The 19,492-nt window shown below is 39.9% G+C and overlaps 1 protein-coding gene across 1 annotated transcript in view; it reads right to left on the bottom strand.

Annotated features, from left to right (window-relative positions):
* Positions 1-892: 892 nt before the first annotated feature.
* Positions 893-19,492, bottom strand: part of LOC121924792 (microsomal triglyceride transfer protein large subunit-like) — a 32,517-nt gene continuing 13,917 nt past the window's right edge. Inside the window, exons 9-18 of the mRNA XM_042456209.1 lie at positions 18,663-18,831; positions 17,571-17,678; positions 15,006-15,218; positions 13,961-14,175; positions 13,706-13,806; positions 11,783-11,904; positions 10,843-11,067; positions 8,562-8,686; positions 7,230-7,400; positions 893-1,057 (exon numbers count right to left, since the gene is read on the bottom strand). Coding sequence (XP_042312143.1) covers positions 907-1,057; positions 7,230-7,400; positions 8,562-8,686; positions 10,843-11,067; positions 11,783-11,904; positions 13,706-13,806; positions 13,961-14,175; positions 15,006-15,218; positions 17,571-17,678; positions 18,663-18,831 — 1,600 coding nt within the window. The 3' untranslated portion in view covers positions 893-906. The remainder of the gene's footprint in view (positions 1,058-7,229; positions 7,401-8,561; positions 8,687-10,842; positions 11,068-11,782; positions 11,905-13,705; positions 13,807-13,960; positions 14,176-15,005; positions 15,219-17,570; positions 17,679-18,662; positions 18,832-19,492) is intronic.

Genomic DNA, 19,492 nt, shown 5'->3' with positions numbered 1-19,492 from the left:
GGGGTTGGACAGGATGGCCCTTGTGGTCTCTTCCAACTCTGATTCTATGACCTGCCTCTTGATCACAGGTTTGGGTCCTGAAATCTTTGGGATTTGGATACTGCTGACTATCTGGGAAGGCCATCATGGATTTCATACAAAATGAGTTTTTGCCCATATGATCTTTTGCTGCTGTGTTCTGCCCTCTAAGATTACATTTTCATATTAAACTTATTGGAAGTAACCTTTTCAATGATGGGCTAGCGTGGAGTGTCAGCTATTCCAGGTAAGGTGATTAATGCAAGAGAGGTTATGAGGAGTAAGGAAAGTTATAGTGAGGACATCCTTCCTGAATTTCATAACTGAGGCACAACTGCTATATCTAGAAAGGTACAATATTCAGCACAAATGGAAAAGTGGGCTATAAGGTGTTCAAACTCAGTTTTCCATTGGGCACAGTTTGGGCCCATCCAGCCTGTTGGGGGTTGTTAAAGAATGTTAACCAGAATTCTAGCTGACCTTTTACATTATGTAACTTTATGAATACCTAGCTAAATAGCAATGGTTCTAGGTCTAGGAAGCCCCTGCACTGAATTGTGAACAAGTGAAACGGGACACCAGCAAGAGTGCCTAACGTGCATTGGTATCCAATGGCATTAAGATCAATGTGATGCACACCAGGATCAATGTGATGTGCATGGGGAACACATTACATAGTAAAATAACAGCAGTCCTCTACTGGATATGGATGTTATGCAACCGCACAATTCTGCTTCCTGCATATGCAAGTCCATTTATGAAAACATAAGAACCTGAAAGGATTCTGGCCAAGAAATAGGGGTGGGGGGTATGGCTCCTCCATTTTAAACTTTTTCAAGGTTAGGCATAGGTGGGAAAAGAGGAAGAACAAATCCAAACTTGTAGGTTTTATTGTTTCATTGTCTCTGAAAGCAAGATTTTGCACATTTCTGAGTTGGCTTGATGCAAGGGTACTTCACGTCCAGGGATGATGTTATGTCTCCCTTTGCGAACAGTAGCAATGTGGTTTGCAGACGATTCAGAGACCGTGAAAATTTCTCTGTGAGGAAGGGGGAAAAACACACCATCACTTATCAAAGCTAACATCACAAAGCATTGAGCATCCCCTTGGTGATGTCTTAGGCAAAGAACATATTTAATGATGGTGGAGCATAAAGCTCCATCCAGGAGGGCAACAGATGTCAGCCAGTTGAAGGCAGAATGGAGCTCATCCAGAACAAACTGATTGGTGTAATTTGGGTGGGATGGGCAGAGCTGCCACCTGGTGTCATCCAGCCTGCCTGAGGAAACCTATGCATAATGAGGTATTGGTTTCCTCCTAATAAACAGTTGGCCTTCCACATTTGTGGCTTTGACTTTGTTTAGATTTGATTATTTACAGTTTGATTAATATGTCCTCTCTAGGAATCTCTAGGTCCTCCAATGCAGCTTGTGCTGGGGAACCTAGAAGTTCCCAGAGAAAACACTTTTCTAGGTATTTTTAGGTCCTCTGGCATCAACCTCTGGCAGATGTTGAGCACAGAGTTACGTTAGAGGACCTGGAGATTCTTAGAGAGGTGTTCTCTTAGGTAAAAATAATAGTGGCTTTTTATTTGTATTTTTCCACATTTACAGGGATTCTTCACCCCCTAACCCCGGCGCATGTGGAAGGACCACTGTATAATGATTTTCCATACATGAAATGATAGCTTTATGTTTACCATTCTGAGAAACCCCTAGCCATTAAACTGGATTCCATATACTAATACAGTATGTTGGTGATATAATATGAAAAAAACGTATATGCTTGAGGAGAAATCTAAGCAGCAGTGCCATTATTCCAACCAGTATACCGTACTGGGTCCTTCTTTCATTATTAAGATGTATATGCATTATATCTTTGGTATATGGGCTTCAAAACTATGTGCAGGTTACACTTTACAGGAGCCTGCCAGTCATAGAAGTTGAAGGAATCTCTAGGGCCACAGTTCTGCATCACTTACTTAGCTATGTAATAAACCTACATAACGAAGGCTATTCTGTATCACATACATAGTTATGTGACTACCCAAGTAGTTACATAGTGAAATAGTGTCACCCAGCCTGACCCTCCATCATCACTTACTGGGTAGCAGCTACTTTGAGCAACAGGGGTCTGTTCTCCTGTTGGTTGGAAAGCTCCTGTGAGCAATCTCTGGTACAATGGGAAGTAGCATGTTCCCTATCACAATTTTCCTTTACACCAGGAGGTACAAGGGGGTGGAAATATCAGTTAAATGCTTCCTGATTAAAAGGGGAATAAACACTGTCACTGCCCAGTACGTGAGGACTGGGCGACTTTTATGGTCCCTACCTGAAATCATAGGGATTGTGAATACAGATCAGTCACAAACACTTAATTCTAGGTTACTCGTTTATAGCAGCCTTGGTGAATTCTGGCCCTTATCTTTGTATGCTACCAACACATAACAGAGCTTAGAAAAGTTACTTCATTGGGCTACAACTCCCAGAAGTACTCTGGCTGTTTCTGGGAGTTACAGACCAAAGATTATAAGTAAGTCTTGCAAGCTCTCTTGCTGATATATACAATAAGAAAACCCAAGACTATAGTGCCTTGAAAAAAGAGGTAAATGACTTTCTCCTGGGTGTCAATACAAAACCAGCAAGTGATGTTTGTTTCACACTTCTGGTCTATGGAAGTGCCAAGGCCTTTTGCTCAGAGAACAATTTTGTCTTTCATATGAGAAAAGGTTTCTGCTCCTAACCTTGAATTAGCTCTGGGAACATTGCCAAGGGTCTCTACTTCTGATGTCACAGAGAAGCAACAGAAACCTGCTCTGGGTCTATTTATGTCAAGAGCCATCCATGAAAGATTTATCAACAACAACACAAGAGATCAGTGATGTTATGTCTGGTGGGAAATCAGTCTTGGCAGAAGAGGCAGCTGTTATGTAGCAGGGAAGGGATTTATCACTGAAGCAGTGTAAAAGATAAGCCAGCATTCTTTGTAAGTGGGGCTCTGCTTAATACTCTTTCGCCTGGCATTGCCCAAGGTTTCCATTAACCTCCTGGTGACCTCCCGAGGCTTTATGAGAACCCACTTTAGCTCAAACTGTGGGTACTGAATTCATTATCTTTAATGAGAAGGGTGATAAATAATCGCTCTGCTAAAGATAGGGGATATTCCAGCTTTCCTTTGTGTATGGTTTTTTATGCTCAAGAGTTTTGGCCAAAGTTCAGTCTGAGTCCAAGGGGTTGACTATGAAAAGCAGTGGGGACCCACTGAGTCCAAAGGTGCAGTACTATTACACCCAAGACTTTTAACCTGCCCATTCTTTGATTCGTTTGAATTTATATTTCATTTTTCTCCCCAAAACTGGCACTCAAGTGTCATTCACTATTAGGGGATGGTTAACAATAATAAAATCTAATAAGCGAATGTGAAAACTAATTGGTATATGTGATTCACTGTACAAGGTTGAGCAGTAGCCAATATGGTACCTGTAATTATCACAATTTGGCTTTCTTATCTAAGGCAATACCTACAATTTTCTCTCCAGATTATGTAACAACTGTACTCTTGCTATGTATGTTTGCTTTATGCTGCTTCAGGAAACAGCATTTTTGCCTAAGGGTTACCAGGTGCTGTAGGCTAGATTTCAGAGAATGAAACTGGCAAACCACCTCTGAGGATTCCTTGTCTAAGAAAACCCTATGAAAAATTCATGGGTTCACCATAAGTCGACAGGCAACTTAAAGGTACATACACACATAGGAAGCAGACCTCTGAACTGCGCCAAGGCTTGTGTTTTCATTAATGGAGACCCAACCTTTCTTCTCTATCCCAGTCTGAACTGCAAGGCTGTAATCTGATGTCAACACATTTACCAGTAGTGACTCATTCAGTCTGAAATCCCCATACTGGGAGAGAGTTTTAACAGTAGATTTTGTGGTCCCAGCAATACTTAAAAAAAACAATAACTCTGTTTCTTTATGAAATATGAAGCAGATTAATGTTTGAAAGTTTGCACACACATATGGAATGTTAGTGGCTCTTAGTAAATCTGCAGCCTATGGAGTTTGGTTTAGTTTGGTACGTATGGACAAGGACATTTATTGCTATTTATATGGTTCATGCCCTTTTGAACACTTCTCTGTCCACTGTACTTGTCATACAGTTGGCCCTTCATATCCACAGATTCTTTATCCATGGATTCAAGCATCCACAGCTTGAAAATATTAGAAACAAATATAATTCCAAAAAGTAAACCTTGATTTTGTCATTTTAGATAAGGGGCACTATTTTACTATACCATTGTACTTAATAGGACTTGAGAATCCGTAGATTTTGGCCTTCACAGGGGGGCTGGAACCAAACCCCAGCAGATACCAAGGGCATACTGTATTTTTATGTACGCTTACGGGTTTAAAAAAAGTATTAAAAGGTCCTGGATCTGTTTGTGAAGGCATGAATATCATAAGGGTCCCAGTAGTGTCTTACCTCAACAGGTGACACATCTAAGGGGCGGGGTGTGTGTGGCACCACTGCTTCCCAAACATCTGCCTTTCAGAAGAAATGCGCTGTGGCATTTGCCTGTGTCCCTTCATAACATTATAAAGATGGTGTGAGTGGGGTGAGGCTCAGTAGGAGGGAAAAGGGGAGCCCCCAAGTTGTGAACAAACTTAAATTGTAATATTTTTAATTTTAATTTTTTTACATTTTAAAAAAATTAAAAAGGATTTTAAAATTTTTCTCTTTTACCAAATTTTCACTTTAACCACATGAAACAATGTATATGTAAATACATTGAGGCTTTGTATGCGATATTATAATTTAAAGGTATAATTTTAATTTTACTAATTGTTTATGTCAAAATATTACAATCACATTCACTGATTTACAGGAATTATGATTTATGAGTAACATTTGTACAAAAACATTACTAAGGAATCTATATGGTGTAGTATGCGAGCAAGTCTGTGGGGCGGGGGTGACACCATGAGTTACCGCACAGAGCGACGCCAATCCTAGTGACATCAGTGGTTGGATGTAGCAGAAAGGGCTACAGTATAGCACTTTGTTATTCTTCATCCAAAAAGAAAAGTCTTGCCACAGTGGCCTAATGATCTCCTTACTGTTGCAAACACAATGTGGCATGATAGAGATTGCCTTTTTTGCTTTGGCAAGAACATCATCACATCCTTTCTCCCTCCTCACCCTCCTCTCGGAAGGACGGCATTGTGTGTGTATGTGTGCGTGTTGTCTTGATATAGTCCATTCTGACTGAACATGTAGCAACTTGACAATGTAATTCTTTTCTCAAGTGAGTATTTGAAAGACCCCCAGAACTGCTAAATATGAGAAGCATGCTATTTTGGGGAGGCATGAAAACATTTCTGGAAATTATGCCCACACTTTTGTTTCATTTTTTTCCAGTGTTAGCACATGCTGAAGCCATAGTATATGGGGTTCACTGTATCTGTAGTATGTTCCGAACAGATGCCTTCCTCCATGCCTAAAAGCCATCATTGTGACATGCTGCTATGCCAAATGTATTTAGTATTGGCTTGTCAAGACAAAGCAATTGAACTCAATGTCAGCTGACCCAAATCAAAGTTGCCAAGCAATCAGACCATCCTAGGGTATAACCCTCAAATACTGTGCACCCTTAAATGTTCCAGTTATGAATACAGTTCACAGCTCTATATATCTTCCCAGTCTTTCATTTATGGATCAATGTGTGAAATGTCTCTGTCAAAACGATGATGTCAGAGATGACTCAGAGCCTCCATGACTGCATTCAAATGTACTGCCAAACATTACATGGCTACTTTTACACTTGAAAGTTGTAGCAGTTAATAAATCATGGTTTATAGTAGGCTGCCAAGCTAGGAAATTGAACAATGCCCTGAAAATGTTTTGCTTACCATGGTTTGTCCTGTGTTTTCCCATTATAATTACAGAACATCTAAATTTACAAACTATATTTCAGATGATGGCCCCATGTTTGGAGTGAACTTATGAAAGTGACTGCTGAGTAGAAGGGAAAAAATAGACATTTACAATTAAACTGGTGCTACTGAAAGTGATGGCCCATGTGGTCTGGGAAGTTATCAGCAAATCATCAGCAGCAGGTCCCTGGCAAATTTCTAGGAAATCATGCCAATAGGATAATAACATGGCACAAATATAATACCAGTCCTTTGAACATCAGAGAGGAAAAGTCAGTTTGCCACATCAGACAGCTTGAGAAGCCCTGCACTAAATTGTTTTGCCTGTTGTAGATTTTGAAGATCTAATCACATTGTTCATGCTTAACAATGACTAGCACAAAAACTGGTATGGTGTTATAGCCGAATTGACCTTCGGTGATTGAAATCCTGTATTGAAAAGCATAGTGTAAAAGTTTCACAGATGGGATTACAATGCATCTCTCCTCTCAACCTCTCCCTGAACTCATAGTTTAGCCACTTTAGCCCCTCATCTCATAGCTATTCTGTGGCTGATGAAGAACAAGGGGGACTGGGGAAGCATCTGGCTTCATCTCCATAACCAGATGCAGATTGATGACATGATGACATCATCTGTTGAAATCTGAAGGTCTCAGCAGATGATATCATCATTTCTGATCCCATCTAGCCTCCACTAGTCAGTGATTGGCTGTGGATGGGGGCTCTAAAGTGGCTGAAAGTGAGATTCTGTGGGACTTTGGTTATTGTAGAGCAGTGGGTCTCAACCTTCCTAATGTCATGACCCTTTAATATAGTTCCTCATGCTGTGGTGACTCCCAACAGATGGTCTCGGTTCCTAAGACCATCGGAAATATGTCTTAGGTGGCCCCTGTGAAAGGGTCATTTGACTCCCAAAGGGGTTGTGACAACAGGTTGAGAACCACTGTTATAGAGGGTTGAGGAGAATACTGTGCTCTGCAATGACTGGACATATATAAGTATGTGTTGGACTTGGACTTGTGTATGTCATTAATAGGATGTCAGCCTCTGTGTGTTGGCCCTGTGATGACAATTAAGTTTAATATTGTGATCACATGCTTCAACAGGACCTTCACTCCAACCATACATGGCAACATCCAGTAGACATGCTCTAGTCTCCTAACAGATATGGACAAGCTGCTATGACTAATGAGAAACTTATCAGGAATATTTGGAATTACGGTGGGTTCAAATTTGACAGCTATGGAAGGTGTATCTCTTGGCTTGAGATAATAGCTTACCTGTAAGAGACTTGTTCCTCTGTAAGCTGCAGACACATGAGCACTGGACTGCCAGAAAGTTTTGCAGCAGTATTAAAATTGGTGGCCATTTCTGCCCCTGTTTGACTTGTCACAGTGGCTTGAAAGAATGGAGCATCCAATTCTGCTTGGAAATCAATGGTCAGGGCACCTCTGTAATTGGTGAGAAAAATAATTCCAGCAATGGGTTTCACAGAAGTTGGTAGCCCATTGTTAGCAATAGCCACTTATTTTAAGGTTTGCCATGTCTCACCATAAGAAAATAAGAAAAGCTCAACTAGGTTAGATCAAAACGTTGTCTAGCCCATCATCTGCTTCCCAAGGTGTCTATGGCCTCTGCGTGCATTGTAATCACTCCAGACAATCTTAACTGACAACAGAAGAACATGTAAGACAAAGTAGGCCTAACATTATCACTTTTCCCCTCATGTATGACTTTAAACATCTTGGTCTGTCGAAGAAACCAATGCAGCTTCTAAAGCTTTCATGATGCATTTTGTGCATTTTGGTTGGCCAAAAAGGACATCATTCTTTTGTAGAATGTGGATTTTGTTGTATTTAGGAGTCTACAGGAAGCTCACAAGCAGCACCTTAAGTCATACATGGTCCCCAGCAGCTAATATTAGAGGCAGGATGCCTCTCATCCTCAACATGGCATACAGTAATGAGGATCAGGAACCAGTAAAACTGGCAAGTTTTTGCTTAAATTATAGAGGTTAACCTAAGTTGGCCCAAGTTACACAGAGGACTGAAGACATGAAACAGGTAAAAACAAGGACAGAACATCCATTAACTGAGATATCAAGCTGGTTGTGATTAAAAGCATTAAACTTTATTATCTGTACTCAGTGCTTGCCATTTCATTTATTGAACTGGCTATAAAAGGTGATCATCAAATACCAGAGTGTAAAATACCTGTGGATAGACCCAGACTTTAAAGTTTCATTTGAAAAAAAATCTGTGAGGGAAGAGCCAAATACACTAGCTTGGCAAAAAATTTAATTTCTCTCTGATATGTTCAAATAGCTCAGTTTGGGTACATTACATTTTGAACGACAGCTCCTAGAACCCCCCAAGTATGGCCCAATTGAAAAAGGCTATTTTGGAACAAAACAGCACTGATGGGATGGGATAAGAAAGCATACTAGGTGGTCATGGTTCCAATGCCAATTGGTTTTCAATCATCATAACCCCAGTCCAGATCCTGCATCTGTCTTAGAGAGCTTTAGTTACTTAGTTACACTTCTAGGTTGTATGCTGTTTTGGGGCTATTTTCCATAATAATCAAGGGGAGGGGGAAACAGAAGCACATACCTTGTTTTAATGCCTGTTTTTAGTTCTTGCTCCCACATATTCACATTGATGTCAGCTGAAACATCCAATCCAAGTCCTCCTTGAAGAGTAATCACTGTTTGCAAACCAGACTGAAGTGGGATTGCCTAGGTTGTAGAATAATATTCAGATTATTCAGAGTAATAGTCACTCATTACTTCGGGCCTATGAATATTATTTACAGTGCATTCCTGTACATATCTATTCTGAAATAAGTCCTTCTGCGGTCAGTGGATAAGTCAGTAAACCAGGTACATAAGTCCTACCTTTGCCCAAACTTGTTCATAAAAAAATCTATTAAAAACTAAATTGGACGAAACTTGTAATACAGTTGGCCCTTCTTATACACGGATTCAAGCATACACGGTTTGAAAATGTTCAAACCTTGAATTTCCATTTTTTTTATAGGGGACACCATTTTGCTATGTCATTATATTTAATGGGACTTGAGCATACACGGATTTTGTTATACATGGGGGATCTTGGAACCAAACCCCAGCGTATAACAAGGGTCCACTGTACTTACTACTCTAATAAAATCACAATTCTTCCCTGGGTGCCTATCAGATATGTTGCAACAGAACTTCCATTACTGCTAACCAATGTGATGCCATACTGTGGTGTGTGTGTGTGTGTGATTTAGACCAATACATCTGAAGGGTAACAGGTTACTGGAAACCTTAGATCCAAGGCAGGTTCTATTTAAATTTTAGAATGTATTATATTATTTAGAATAATAAAAGAAATTGTGCTACGTGCTCATCATAGCTTCAAGTCTGTAAAACCTAGGTATTTGGAAGTTGGCATGGATCAGGGGATCCAGAAGCTGTGGCTCTTAGGGTTATTTTGTTTTAAGCAAGGGATTAATTATTTTTAGTTAATTAGAATCTGCCTGTAGCTTGGAGGACTAGCTTCAGTTACTAGAAGGCAGACTTATCTTCCATTTGCTACAGGCAATGCTGCACTTAGATCTAGGAGGTTCCTTTGTTCAGAGAATTTCTTCTGCAATATCTGCCCCCAAAAACCCAAACTCTTAAAACGGCTAAGGTGGGGTTGCTTGGTAAATGGACAGAGGAGAGCCTGAACAAGCATCAAAATGGAGGGAGAGAAACCCCATGAGAAAGAAAATGAGAAAAGAGGAATGAAAGAACAGGGCAAAGGAAAATAAAAGAGCACTCGGTGCAGGGAGAGGAAGAGTACCTGGACAGATAAAGGGAGACAAAAAGCATTTAGCTCTATTGGGGGCAGGGTGGAGCATAAGTGTAACTGAGTGGCTTGCTAGGTGAAAGGAAAAGCAGACCACCTAGGGTACGAAAGAGGAGAGAAAGAATATTTAGGTAGGTGGGAGGAAAGATCAACAGGAGGTGAATGGGTACTAAAGCAATGTTCACTCTAGTGAAACTGAGTACTACTGATAATGTAAAACCAATACCAATCCAGTCAAGGTACCATAAAGTATTGTAAAAATAGTACAGAGTAAGAGTGCATATCAGATTATATCAAATATATCTTCCAACGGCGAAAATGCATCACAACTGTTCAGACTAAAATCAAATATTTTAACAAATGAATCTCCTCAGCCAGGACATTTCACAACATGATGATGCAAGAGTAAATGTCCTGCATCTTGTAGTTACATTATGCTAAATTCCAGGGGTGGTGTGGCATGTGGACCAGGGCTTTCTGGAAAGATTTAAGGGTGAGTAATGTTCTCATAGGTAATAGTAAGTAATGTTCTCATAGGTAAATTTCCAACACTGTACACACTGGAGACTGAGAAAGTTAATCCAAATGCAGAGTGTTGTCATTCAAAAGATAAATACATAGCCAATATCCTTAGATTAACTTTCTCCAACATGGTTCCCTGAGAAGACAGTGGTTTATAATTCCAGTGCATTATGAGAGCTATAGACAATGTAGACTGTTTTAAAATGTGTATGTCTTATTTGTCCTTTTAAACAGTTGCATGTTTTAATTAATGTGGTTTAATTGGTGTGGTTAATTGTTGGTTCGTTGTTGTTCCCCTCCTCTATCCATGGGGAGAGGTGGGTAAGAAATAAATGTTACTATCATCATCATGTTGGGGGAAAAGTTGTCACAATGGAAATGTTGAGGTTTTCTATTTTAATGCATCCACTGAGTGGACCATGCTCAGTGGTTTGGTTCAAAATTTCCTTAAACTAATGTAAAAACAACCAAACACCTTTCTTCACGATACTTCCTTAGGTGATATCATCTTTTGTGGACAAGAGCAGACCCATACCTGTTGATGATCCATCAGTAACACATTCCCTTTGACCACACTTGTAGGTTCCCCTGAGCTCATAAAGAACTTTGACATAAGGTCTGTATATCCTTCAAAGAATGCAACTGGTCGCAACTGGACATCTAGCAAGACAGCAGACATGCCCGCCATAAATTCTTCTTCTTCATCGGCTAGGCTACCTCCTCCCATAAGACCTTCAAAGCCTTTTGCTTCAATGGCTACCTGAAATACACAGAAAGCACAGAGTAGGATGCATAAGCAGTATCCCTTCTTCTTCACTGGTAGATCACCATTTCAGGTCATTTGGTCCTTTAAACATTTCTCTCTCTTTAAAGTATGTTTCTACAAGAGAACCTATTTTCCCTATTAAGAGAAGCAAGGGAAAGGAAGTGAAGGTACTTGGAGGTGTTTGCTTGCTGAGTTTACTTGAAAAGGAATATATCGTTACTTATGCTTCTGAACAGCTTTGAGAAAGAAAACATAAGACAAGGAAAGTCATATTTCAAAACATCTAGAGTGCAACAAAGTGGCACAGGGCATATTGCAGACAAAGCCAAGTAGTTTTACATCCCACTAATTGAAATGGGAGAATGAAGCACATATTTTAAATTGCTTAAGGCTAACTAGAGGATGCCCAGATCACCTCTTCATCGTCTGTCTGTCTTGTAAACAGTCAATTCAGGTCACTGATCTTTTAAAACCAAGAAGCACTTACCACATTTTGGAAAATAATGGAATCTCCTTTATATGGGAGGAAATGGACTCAAGTCTTGGACTCAATAGACATTATTTTTGAGAGAAATCAAAGGAACATTTGGGGAAGCTAACAGAAATTGTATATATATCCAAGGTAAAATTTGAAAAATCTTTAGAACTAACAGGTGCAAAAACCATAAGAATAAAACAGAATTAAACCAGTGATAGAAAGTGTAAATACCTGAGCTGCTTGGAGTTGGTGGCCATGACTAAGGATATTGAAACTAGTGACGCTCTTTCTTAGCAGACCAAAGTCAGAGAAGAGCAACTCCAGACCAAAGGTAGAGAGTGTGTCACTAGTGACTGAAGAGAGAGAGAGAGAGAACCACATATGAAGACCTACCAGGAATCATTACAAGAAGAACAACATTTTTTCTCCAAATGGTTTCCTATGCAAAGCTATTCATATTACAAAATGCTGAGGAGGCTGCCACTATGGTGCATAAGCTGGACCTACTCATGCCAAAGGACCTCTGATTTGTCTGCAAAGCACCATGCTTGAGAAGTACAAGAGGTGAGGTCAATATGGAGCCCTGGTGGCACATTTGTTAAATGTCGGTACTGCAGCCAAAACGTTGTGAGTTCAATTCTGCAGGGCTCCAGGTTGACTCAGCCTTTCACTCTTTCATAGTTGGTAAAATGAGTAACCAGCTTACTGGGGGCAAATGGCTAACACATTGTAAACCACTTAGAGAGTGCTCAGCACTATAAAGTGGTGTAGAAATGTAAGTGCTATTGCTACGTGGTCATGTTTCACCAGTGATACCTCATTGTTATATGTAGGTTTATGCTGGAGAAATTAAGTAACAAACTTGCAAATATGAATCAGCCCGTATAGCAGTACAGTCCTTTCCTTTAAAGAGTAGTAATGATAATGGTACCAACAGTAACCATTCAGGCATTCCTGCCTAAAATTTACAGAACATGTAAATGGGGTGTGGGGTCTCACCTGTCCCTAAGGTCATGCATGATACATTGCCCTGTCCTTAACATGTCTGCATAGTTCATCCATTGGCAAAATGGAGGCCTACATGCACACAGCTTTACATGAAGAAGCCTTCCCTTTTTTGATGGATACCCTGTGTATGTAAAAGCACAAATGCAGGGGGGAGGGACAATGTGGTATGTGTGTCATTAGAGGTCACTTCACATGGAGTGCACACATGGCATGACCTCACTTCTCATTTGTGTGTTGTAGACAGTGAATACTGCCTAAACATGATGAGTGCCTTGAGCAAGCAGGAGCTCTACTTCAGAATTTGGGCTGTGAGAGGAAATCTCAGAAGGTCTTTATTTTTTCAAAAAGAAGCATGTTTTGTGTAATTAAATATAAACACAACAGTGCTATGCAGCACAAAATCACAGAAAGAGAGTATATTTTAGGACTAATTCCTGTGGTTTCCTTTGCTAAACGTCTGCAATACTACATAGGCAAATTGTTAACTCCTCTCTCTTTCCATTTTCAGATAAATAGAATTGTGCCTTTGATACATGCATACTTTGTTTACAGGCCTTGTTTTGTTGTTCATCACAATTTTTCAACTGCACATTATCTTTTATTGTTTTAAATAGATTCACCCTGGTCAAGTTGATCAGTGGGCCCACGGTAGTACAGTGGTTAAATGCCAGTACTGTAGCCACTCACTCATAAACCACAAGGTTGTGAGTTCAATCCTAGTCAGGGCTCAGGGTCGACTCAGCCTTACATCCTTTCAAGGTCACTAAAATAAGTACCCAGCTTGTTTGGGGCAATTAACTTACAGTTGTAAAGATGCTTGAAGACTGCTTAGTGTGGTATGAAGTAGTATATAAATGAAGCTGCTATCGCTATTGGTATCTGCTGTGGTTTGGTTCCAGAACCACCACCACCCTCCCCATGGATACCAAAATCTGTGGATTCTCAAGTCCTATCATATACAATGGCATAATAAAATGGTGTCCTTTATACAAAATGGCAAAATCAAAGTATTTGTTGCATTCTTGCCTTTGAGCGATAGGTGTCCGAATATATCTTTACCCCCACTACTGAATGATGCAATCTCTAAATAAAGGACCATGGATTCTTTTCATTTTTCTGAGAGAAGTTTATGTTGTAAAAATTTACCTGCCAGTGGTCTGGAGAAAGAGATGGAGCCGCCAAGATCAGCTGAGAGGAAATAGTAATTATTTATCTGTGGATCTTTCAGCACATCTTTGATAAGCTGCCTAGGGAGGAGGGACAGAGGAAGGAAAGATATTGACATGAAGCGGAAAGTTGGAATATGGACTAGCATGAATTGCATCCGGAGATAAACTGAATCCAAAAATTAATTCTGATAACAACTACCACTTTTATAATGAAGCAGAACTATATTTTTACCTGGTTGGATGATGATGGGAGTGTAGTATGCCTTGCATTTTTGACAGTAAAAATCTTGACATTTCTGGTTCAATTTCTCTGGTGGCTAACAGGATATTGGTGAAGTCCATTGGTGAGGGATCATTGTCCAACAGAATTTCTGCAGCAGCCAGCCTTGAAATTTTTGGATAAGATCTCCGTACTTCATGGAAAATGCGCTTCATTGTCATTTTAACCTAGTGTCAGAACACAGACATTGAATACAGTTTTTGAGTTCTTTTAGTTGTCTTTTAGAGTGACAATTCTGTCAACTGGATTTGTACATAGCATTTTTTCCAGGGAAGATAATTCTTTGCCAGAACTTTCTGCCTAGAATCCTAGTATTTTTTTAAAAAATACACGGAACTATAAATGTCTGTTGTTAAAATATGGGTAATCCACACTTGATCATTGGAAAAAATGTATTTTTTAAAAATGCAACCCTCCAAACCAAACATATTCCCATGGAAGGAAAAAAAACACAACCCCTCCAAGGCACATTTAGCTGATAAATACAAAAAAAGATACGAAAATGATTTTTTGGGGGGGGGGGCATAGATGAAGAGAAAAACATGAGAGTAAAAGATATTTAATCTCTAGCTGGAATCCCTGCTCAGCCATGGAAGCCCACTGGGTGACCCTGGGCATCTCACACTCTCTCAGCCTCAGGGGAAGGCAATGGCAAACCTCCTCTGAACAAATTTTGCCAAGGAAACCCAATTATAGGGTTGCCATAAGTCAGAAACGACTTCAAGGCACATAACAACAACAACAGCAACCCATTCTTTAAAAAAAGATTCATTTTTAAAAGCCTGCTGGAATTAAAAAGTATTTCCCTGGCAATGGAAGGACAGCAAGGAGGGGCTCTTCTGGCCTTTCTGGGAAGGGATTTCCAGAGCTTAAAGGCAGCCACTGATTATATAGGTCCTCTATGTTTTGGTACAGAAAACATCTAGAATGTTTAATTCAAGCTATTTGTTTTAAAGGGTACATAAAAGTTCTTTTTGGAGCAAAAATATTCCCATACCGTGTTTGAGATATGCTGTCTGGAGTACCTCTGTAGTGCGGAGAGTGCTGTGGCCGAGGTGGCTGCAGAGCCCTCCTCTGCATAATGCAGGAGGGTAGGGATGGATGATGAGAGCAGAGCACTCTTCAGAGACAGCAGATAGATCACCTTCTCAGAGTCCTTGCTGGTGGTTTTGAGCTCCTGCACCAGAGTCTCTATTCTAAGTTTTACTTCCTGTTTTATTTGTGAAAAAGAAGAAGGGAGGATTAATATGACATCAGCCACAATCCTTCCACACTATGGAGGCTCTCCCCACTTGCGGCTTTGACTTTTGTGGACTTGATTATCATGGATTTGATTAATATGTCCTTGCTCAGATTTCTAGGTCCACAAGAATGACTCTGCTGGAGGCAGTGACTGAGACCCACGGGGACCTACAGTTTCCTAGAGAAACACTTCTCTGGGCATTTGTAGGTCTGCCCAGTGGCATTACTAGAGGGGTTCGGGGGGGGGGGGTCTGGACCACACCAGGTGACATCATAAGGGGGTATGAATACCACTGCTCCTCAAACACCTACCTTTTGGCAGAAAGGGGTTGTGGCATTCACCTGCTTCCCTTTAAAATGCTTTAAGAGATGGTGGGAATGGGGTGAAGCTCAGTGGGAGGAGAAAGGAAAGGTTCCAGAATTTATAAAAATTACAGTTTCAAATGTCAACATTTTATTTTATTTTAAAATATTTTTTGAATTTTATTTTTTTGAATTTTTTTTAAAAAAAATTCTTTAAAAACATCACATTTTTACTAAACCTTCATTATGTATATGTAAATACATTTAGGTTGTACATATGATATTGTAATTTGAAGATACAATTTAAATTTTGGTAGTTGTTTATGTCACAACTATTAGCATTACATTCAGTGGTATATGGAAATTACAATTTACGAGTAACATTAGTGGGGGGGGATGACTAAGGATTCTGTATGGTGTGAAACTGGAGGAAGTCAATGCAGGGAGGTGACACCATGATTTATGGCACTGGGTGACACCAACCCTAGTGAGTCCACCAGTGCAATTTATGGTCAGCTTCGGCTCTATTTTGGCCACAGAGTTGTGCTGGAGGACCTAGAGCAGGGGTAGGCAACATTTTTGAGCTGGGGGCTGGGTTGCTGTCCCTCAAACAACTGGGGGGGGGGGCGAACTCAAAATGGCGCCCAGAGCGGCGTGGAAGCTGTGGCGGGGGCAGCAATCAGTGACAGGACCGGGCTGGGGCCGGTCCCAAGGCCTCACCTGGCCGGATCCGGCCCGTGGGTCGTAGGTTGCCAACCCCTGACCTAGAGATTACTAGAGAGGTGTTCTCTCAGGTTAAAAAAAAGTGATGGGGACATATTTACACAGCTGGTGGTATTGTAAAAAGTTAGAACCATATTGGAAGGAAATACAGAATGAAGTTAAAGAAATTTTTAAAACAAAAATTATAGGAAAGGCCGAGCCTAGGATGTATCTCTTGAACATGACAGACACCAAGGATTTGGATAAAGGAAATGAGAAGTTGCTCTTTTACTTGACTGCGGCGGCAAGGGTACTGGTGGCCAAATTTTGGAAATCAGAAGAAATACTGACGATCGAGGAATGGAGACTGAAAGTGTTGGAATATTTTGAAATGGATAAGCTGACAACAATTATGGTAAACAGTACTCTGAATAAGTTTGATAAAGAATGGGAACCATGGAATATTTATATTCAGAATGTGAAAAAGCAACTATGCAAACAGTGTTCGGTTAGGTTTATAACTTTGTAAAATAAAGGTAGTCTGATACGGGGGGTGCATGGGAAAATAAAGAAAGGACAGTTAGGTTGGGAATCTCAATTTTTGTGTATTTGATTCTATGGAGATTTTATAAAGAATCAATATAAGAGCTAGTTTAATTTATATGATATACTATTTGGAGGAAATTGGTATTGCCTATGGAAGAGATAGGAAAGAATATTCTATGAAGAGGATAGTAAATATTAGCATATACAATTTAAGTTAAAACATTTTTTTTTTAAAAAAAAGTAATGTTTTTTTATTTGCAGATTTTTCACTTTCGCAAAGTCCTGTGCCCCTAAGCCCAGCAAATGTGGAGGGCCCAGTGTAGATATTTATTTATTGTTTATTATATGAATTTGTACCCACATTTCTCCAAAAGCATCTTACCGTTTAAAAAATGTACAATTAAAAACTTACAAAAATGACAACTGAAATGATCTATTACAAAATTAAAACAGATCAAAGATAATAGCACTTAAAAACCAAAACAATACACCATTAAAGCTCTATTATAGCTCTATCAGCCTATTTTAACTGCTATGGTTCCATTGTATACAATCGTGGGATTTGTAGTTCGGGAATGGGGAGATTTAGAATTCTCAGCTGAGAACTCCAGTGCCTCACCAAAGTACAATTTCTAGGTTTCCCTAGAATGAATCCACAGCAGTTAAATTGGAATTGTAGCACTATAATTATGTAGTGTGAAAGGACCCAGGTTAGAAGATGTTGGGGGGGAGGAGCATAGTAAAACAAAGGGGAGTGGTGTCTACTCACCTGCAAACCACACAGTTTCATCTGACACAACTTGCCAATCAGACTGCCAGTAACAATCACTCCTGTTTCCCAAACAGCTGTGTCTAGTTTCTTCTCATTTAGCTTATCCTGAAAAAGAATGATAAATAGGTCATAGCAAAAGTGGTTGCATGGGTATGTGTTTGTGCATGTGCACACATACATGTGTGTTTGTGTCAGAGATACTCAAGGAATTTTGGGGGGAAAAACAAAAAGAAAGAAAAGAGCAAAGTCCCAGATTTTGATATAACCTGAAGTTCTATAAAGCCAAAGATGAAGCAGACTTGCTCTCTGTAGATCCACAGAAGAGTAGGGCCAATGCATGGTAACTGTAGGGAGGCAGATCTTAGCTAAACATTAGGGGACACTTTCTCATGGCAACAGCGATTTGACAATGGAAAAGACTGCTTTTGGGAAGATGACCTTTCCTTCACTGGAGATACTAAAGCAGAGGCTATAGAGCCTTCAGTCAGAAATGTTATACAGCTGGCCCTCATATCATGAATTCTTTATCCACAGATTCAAGCATCCACAGTTTGAATACACACACGCACAGTGGCCCCTTTGTATATGTGGAGGATCCCTTCCAGATCCCCCCTCCCCTGCATATAGCAAAAAATGTGGGACCTCAAGTCCCATGAGTAATGAAATGATGTGTGTGCATGTGTGAAAAAGCCCTCAAAATTTGCTAGTGTATTACATGTTTCTGGAATATCAGGTTCACTATTTTTCTTTTACAATTTGTTTTTAATTTTTTAATGTTTTTATTAATGTCATGCATTAATTGCAGTGTGCTATTTAAGCCTCCCTGAATTCCATTCATGGGAGAAGTGGACTTTAAATGAAATAAAACAAGTAATTAGTCACATTTTCATTTTAATCCTTCACCAGAACAGCATTGTCTCATTTTAAATTGCTAATAGCATCTGTAAGGCAGGTTAAACATGGATTTCCCACACCTAAATCTAAATTGCTGTCTCTCCTACATCATACAAAGAAATCTTCATTCATTCATAAATAAAAGAATGACAAATCACAGGATGATAAGAAAAATAAATACAAATGGATTCTTACTAGCACCAAACGCAAAAGTTCCTTTGAAGGCCGTGGGGAGAAAGCAGCAGCGTAGAGAAACTTCTCCAGCAAAGGTGTTTGCTTTTTGTTCCCAAAATCCAGAAATTCAGCTAGTGCTGTCAAGGAGGCTGTTGACTGGGCAGCTACTGCAGCTTCAATGTAGAAGGAGCTGAAAGTGAGGCAAAGTGGAGGACAGAAAGGATTAGATGTATCTTAGGAGAAGCGTAAGAAAAAGAGAAGGAGAGCATTTAGGATTTACTATGACAATTGTAGTTACATAAATACATTCATTATTGTAAATTAAGAGAGTAGGGCCTGTTACAGACTGCCAAAATAAAGCTGCTTCGGGTCTCTTTGGAGGTATGCTATTTAAATGATGCATGCATCCTAAGTATCCAGAAGCTGCACCAAAAGCTGCACTCTGGTGCTTAGGAATGGAGTGTGGCTTTGGTGCGACCTCCGGACTCTTAGGACCCATGCATCATTTAAATAGCATACCTCCAAAGAGACCTGAAGCAGCTTTATTTTGGCAGTCTGTAACAGGCCTTAGTGTGACACCAGTTGAAGCATATGCAGGACCAGTTCTATCCTTAGGCAAACTGGGGAAGCTGCTTTAGGTGAGAGATTTGTGGTGTAAAGGCAAGACAATGTGTTTGTTATTTTTTAGTATAACTCCTATATTTTAACTGCCAGGGAGATGGGAAGAGATGCCTGTTGGATCTCTGTTGGACCTTTCACCATTTTAGTCACCTTCCTCTGCGGAGCATTTAGGTCTACAGGCCTGTAACATTTTTCAGTGTCCAGTAACTATTCCCCATATTGCTAATTAC

This window comes from Sceloporus undulatus, chromosome 3, assembly GCF_019175285.1.
Source record: "Sceloporus undulatus isolate JIND9_A2432 ecotype Alabama chromosome 3, SceUnd_v1.1, whole genome shotgun sequence".
NCBI classification, from domain to species: domain Eukaryota; kingdom Metazoa; phylum Chordata; class Lepidosauria; order Squamata; family Phrynosomatidae; genus Sceloporus; species Sceloporus undulatus.
The sequence above is the reverse complement of the archived record's forward strand: the minus strand, read 5'-3'. Positions and strand labels throughout refer to the sequence as shown.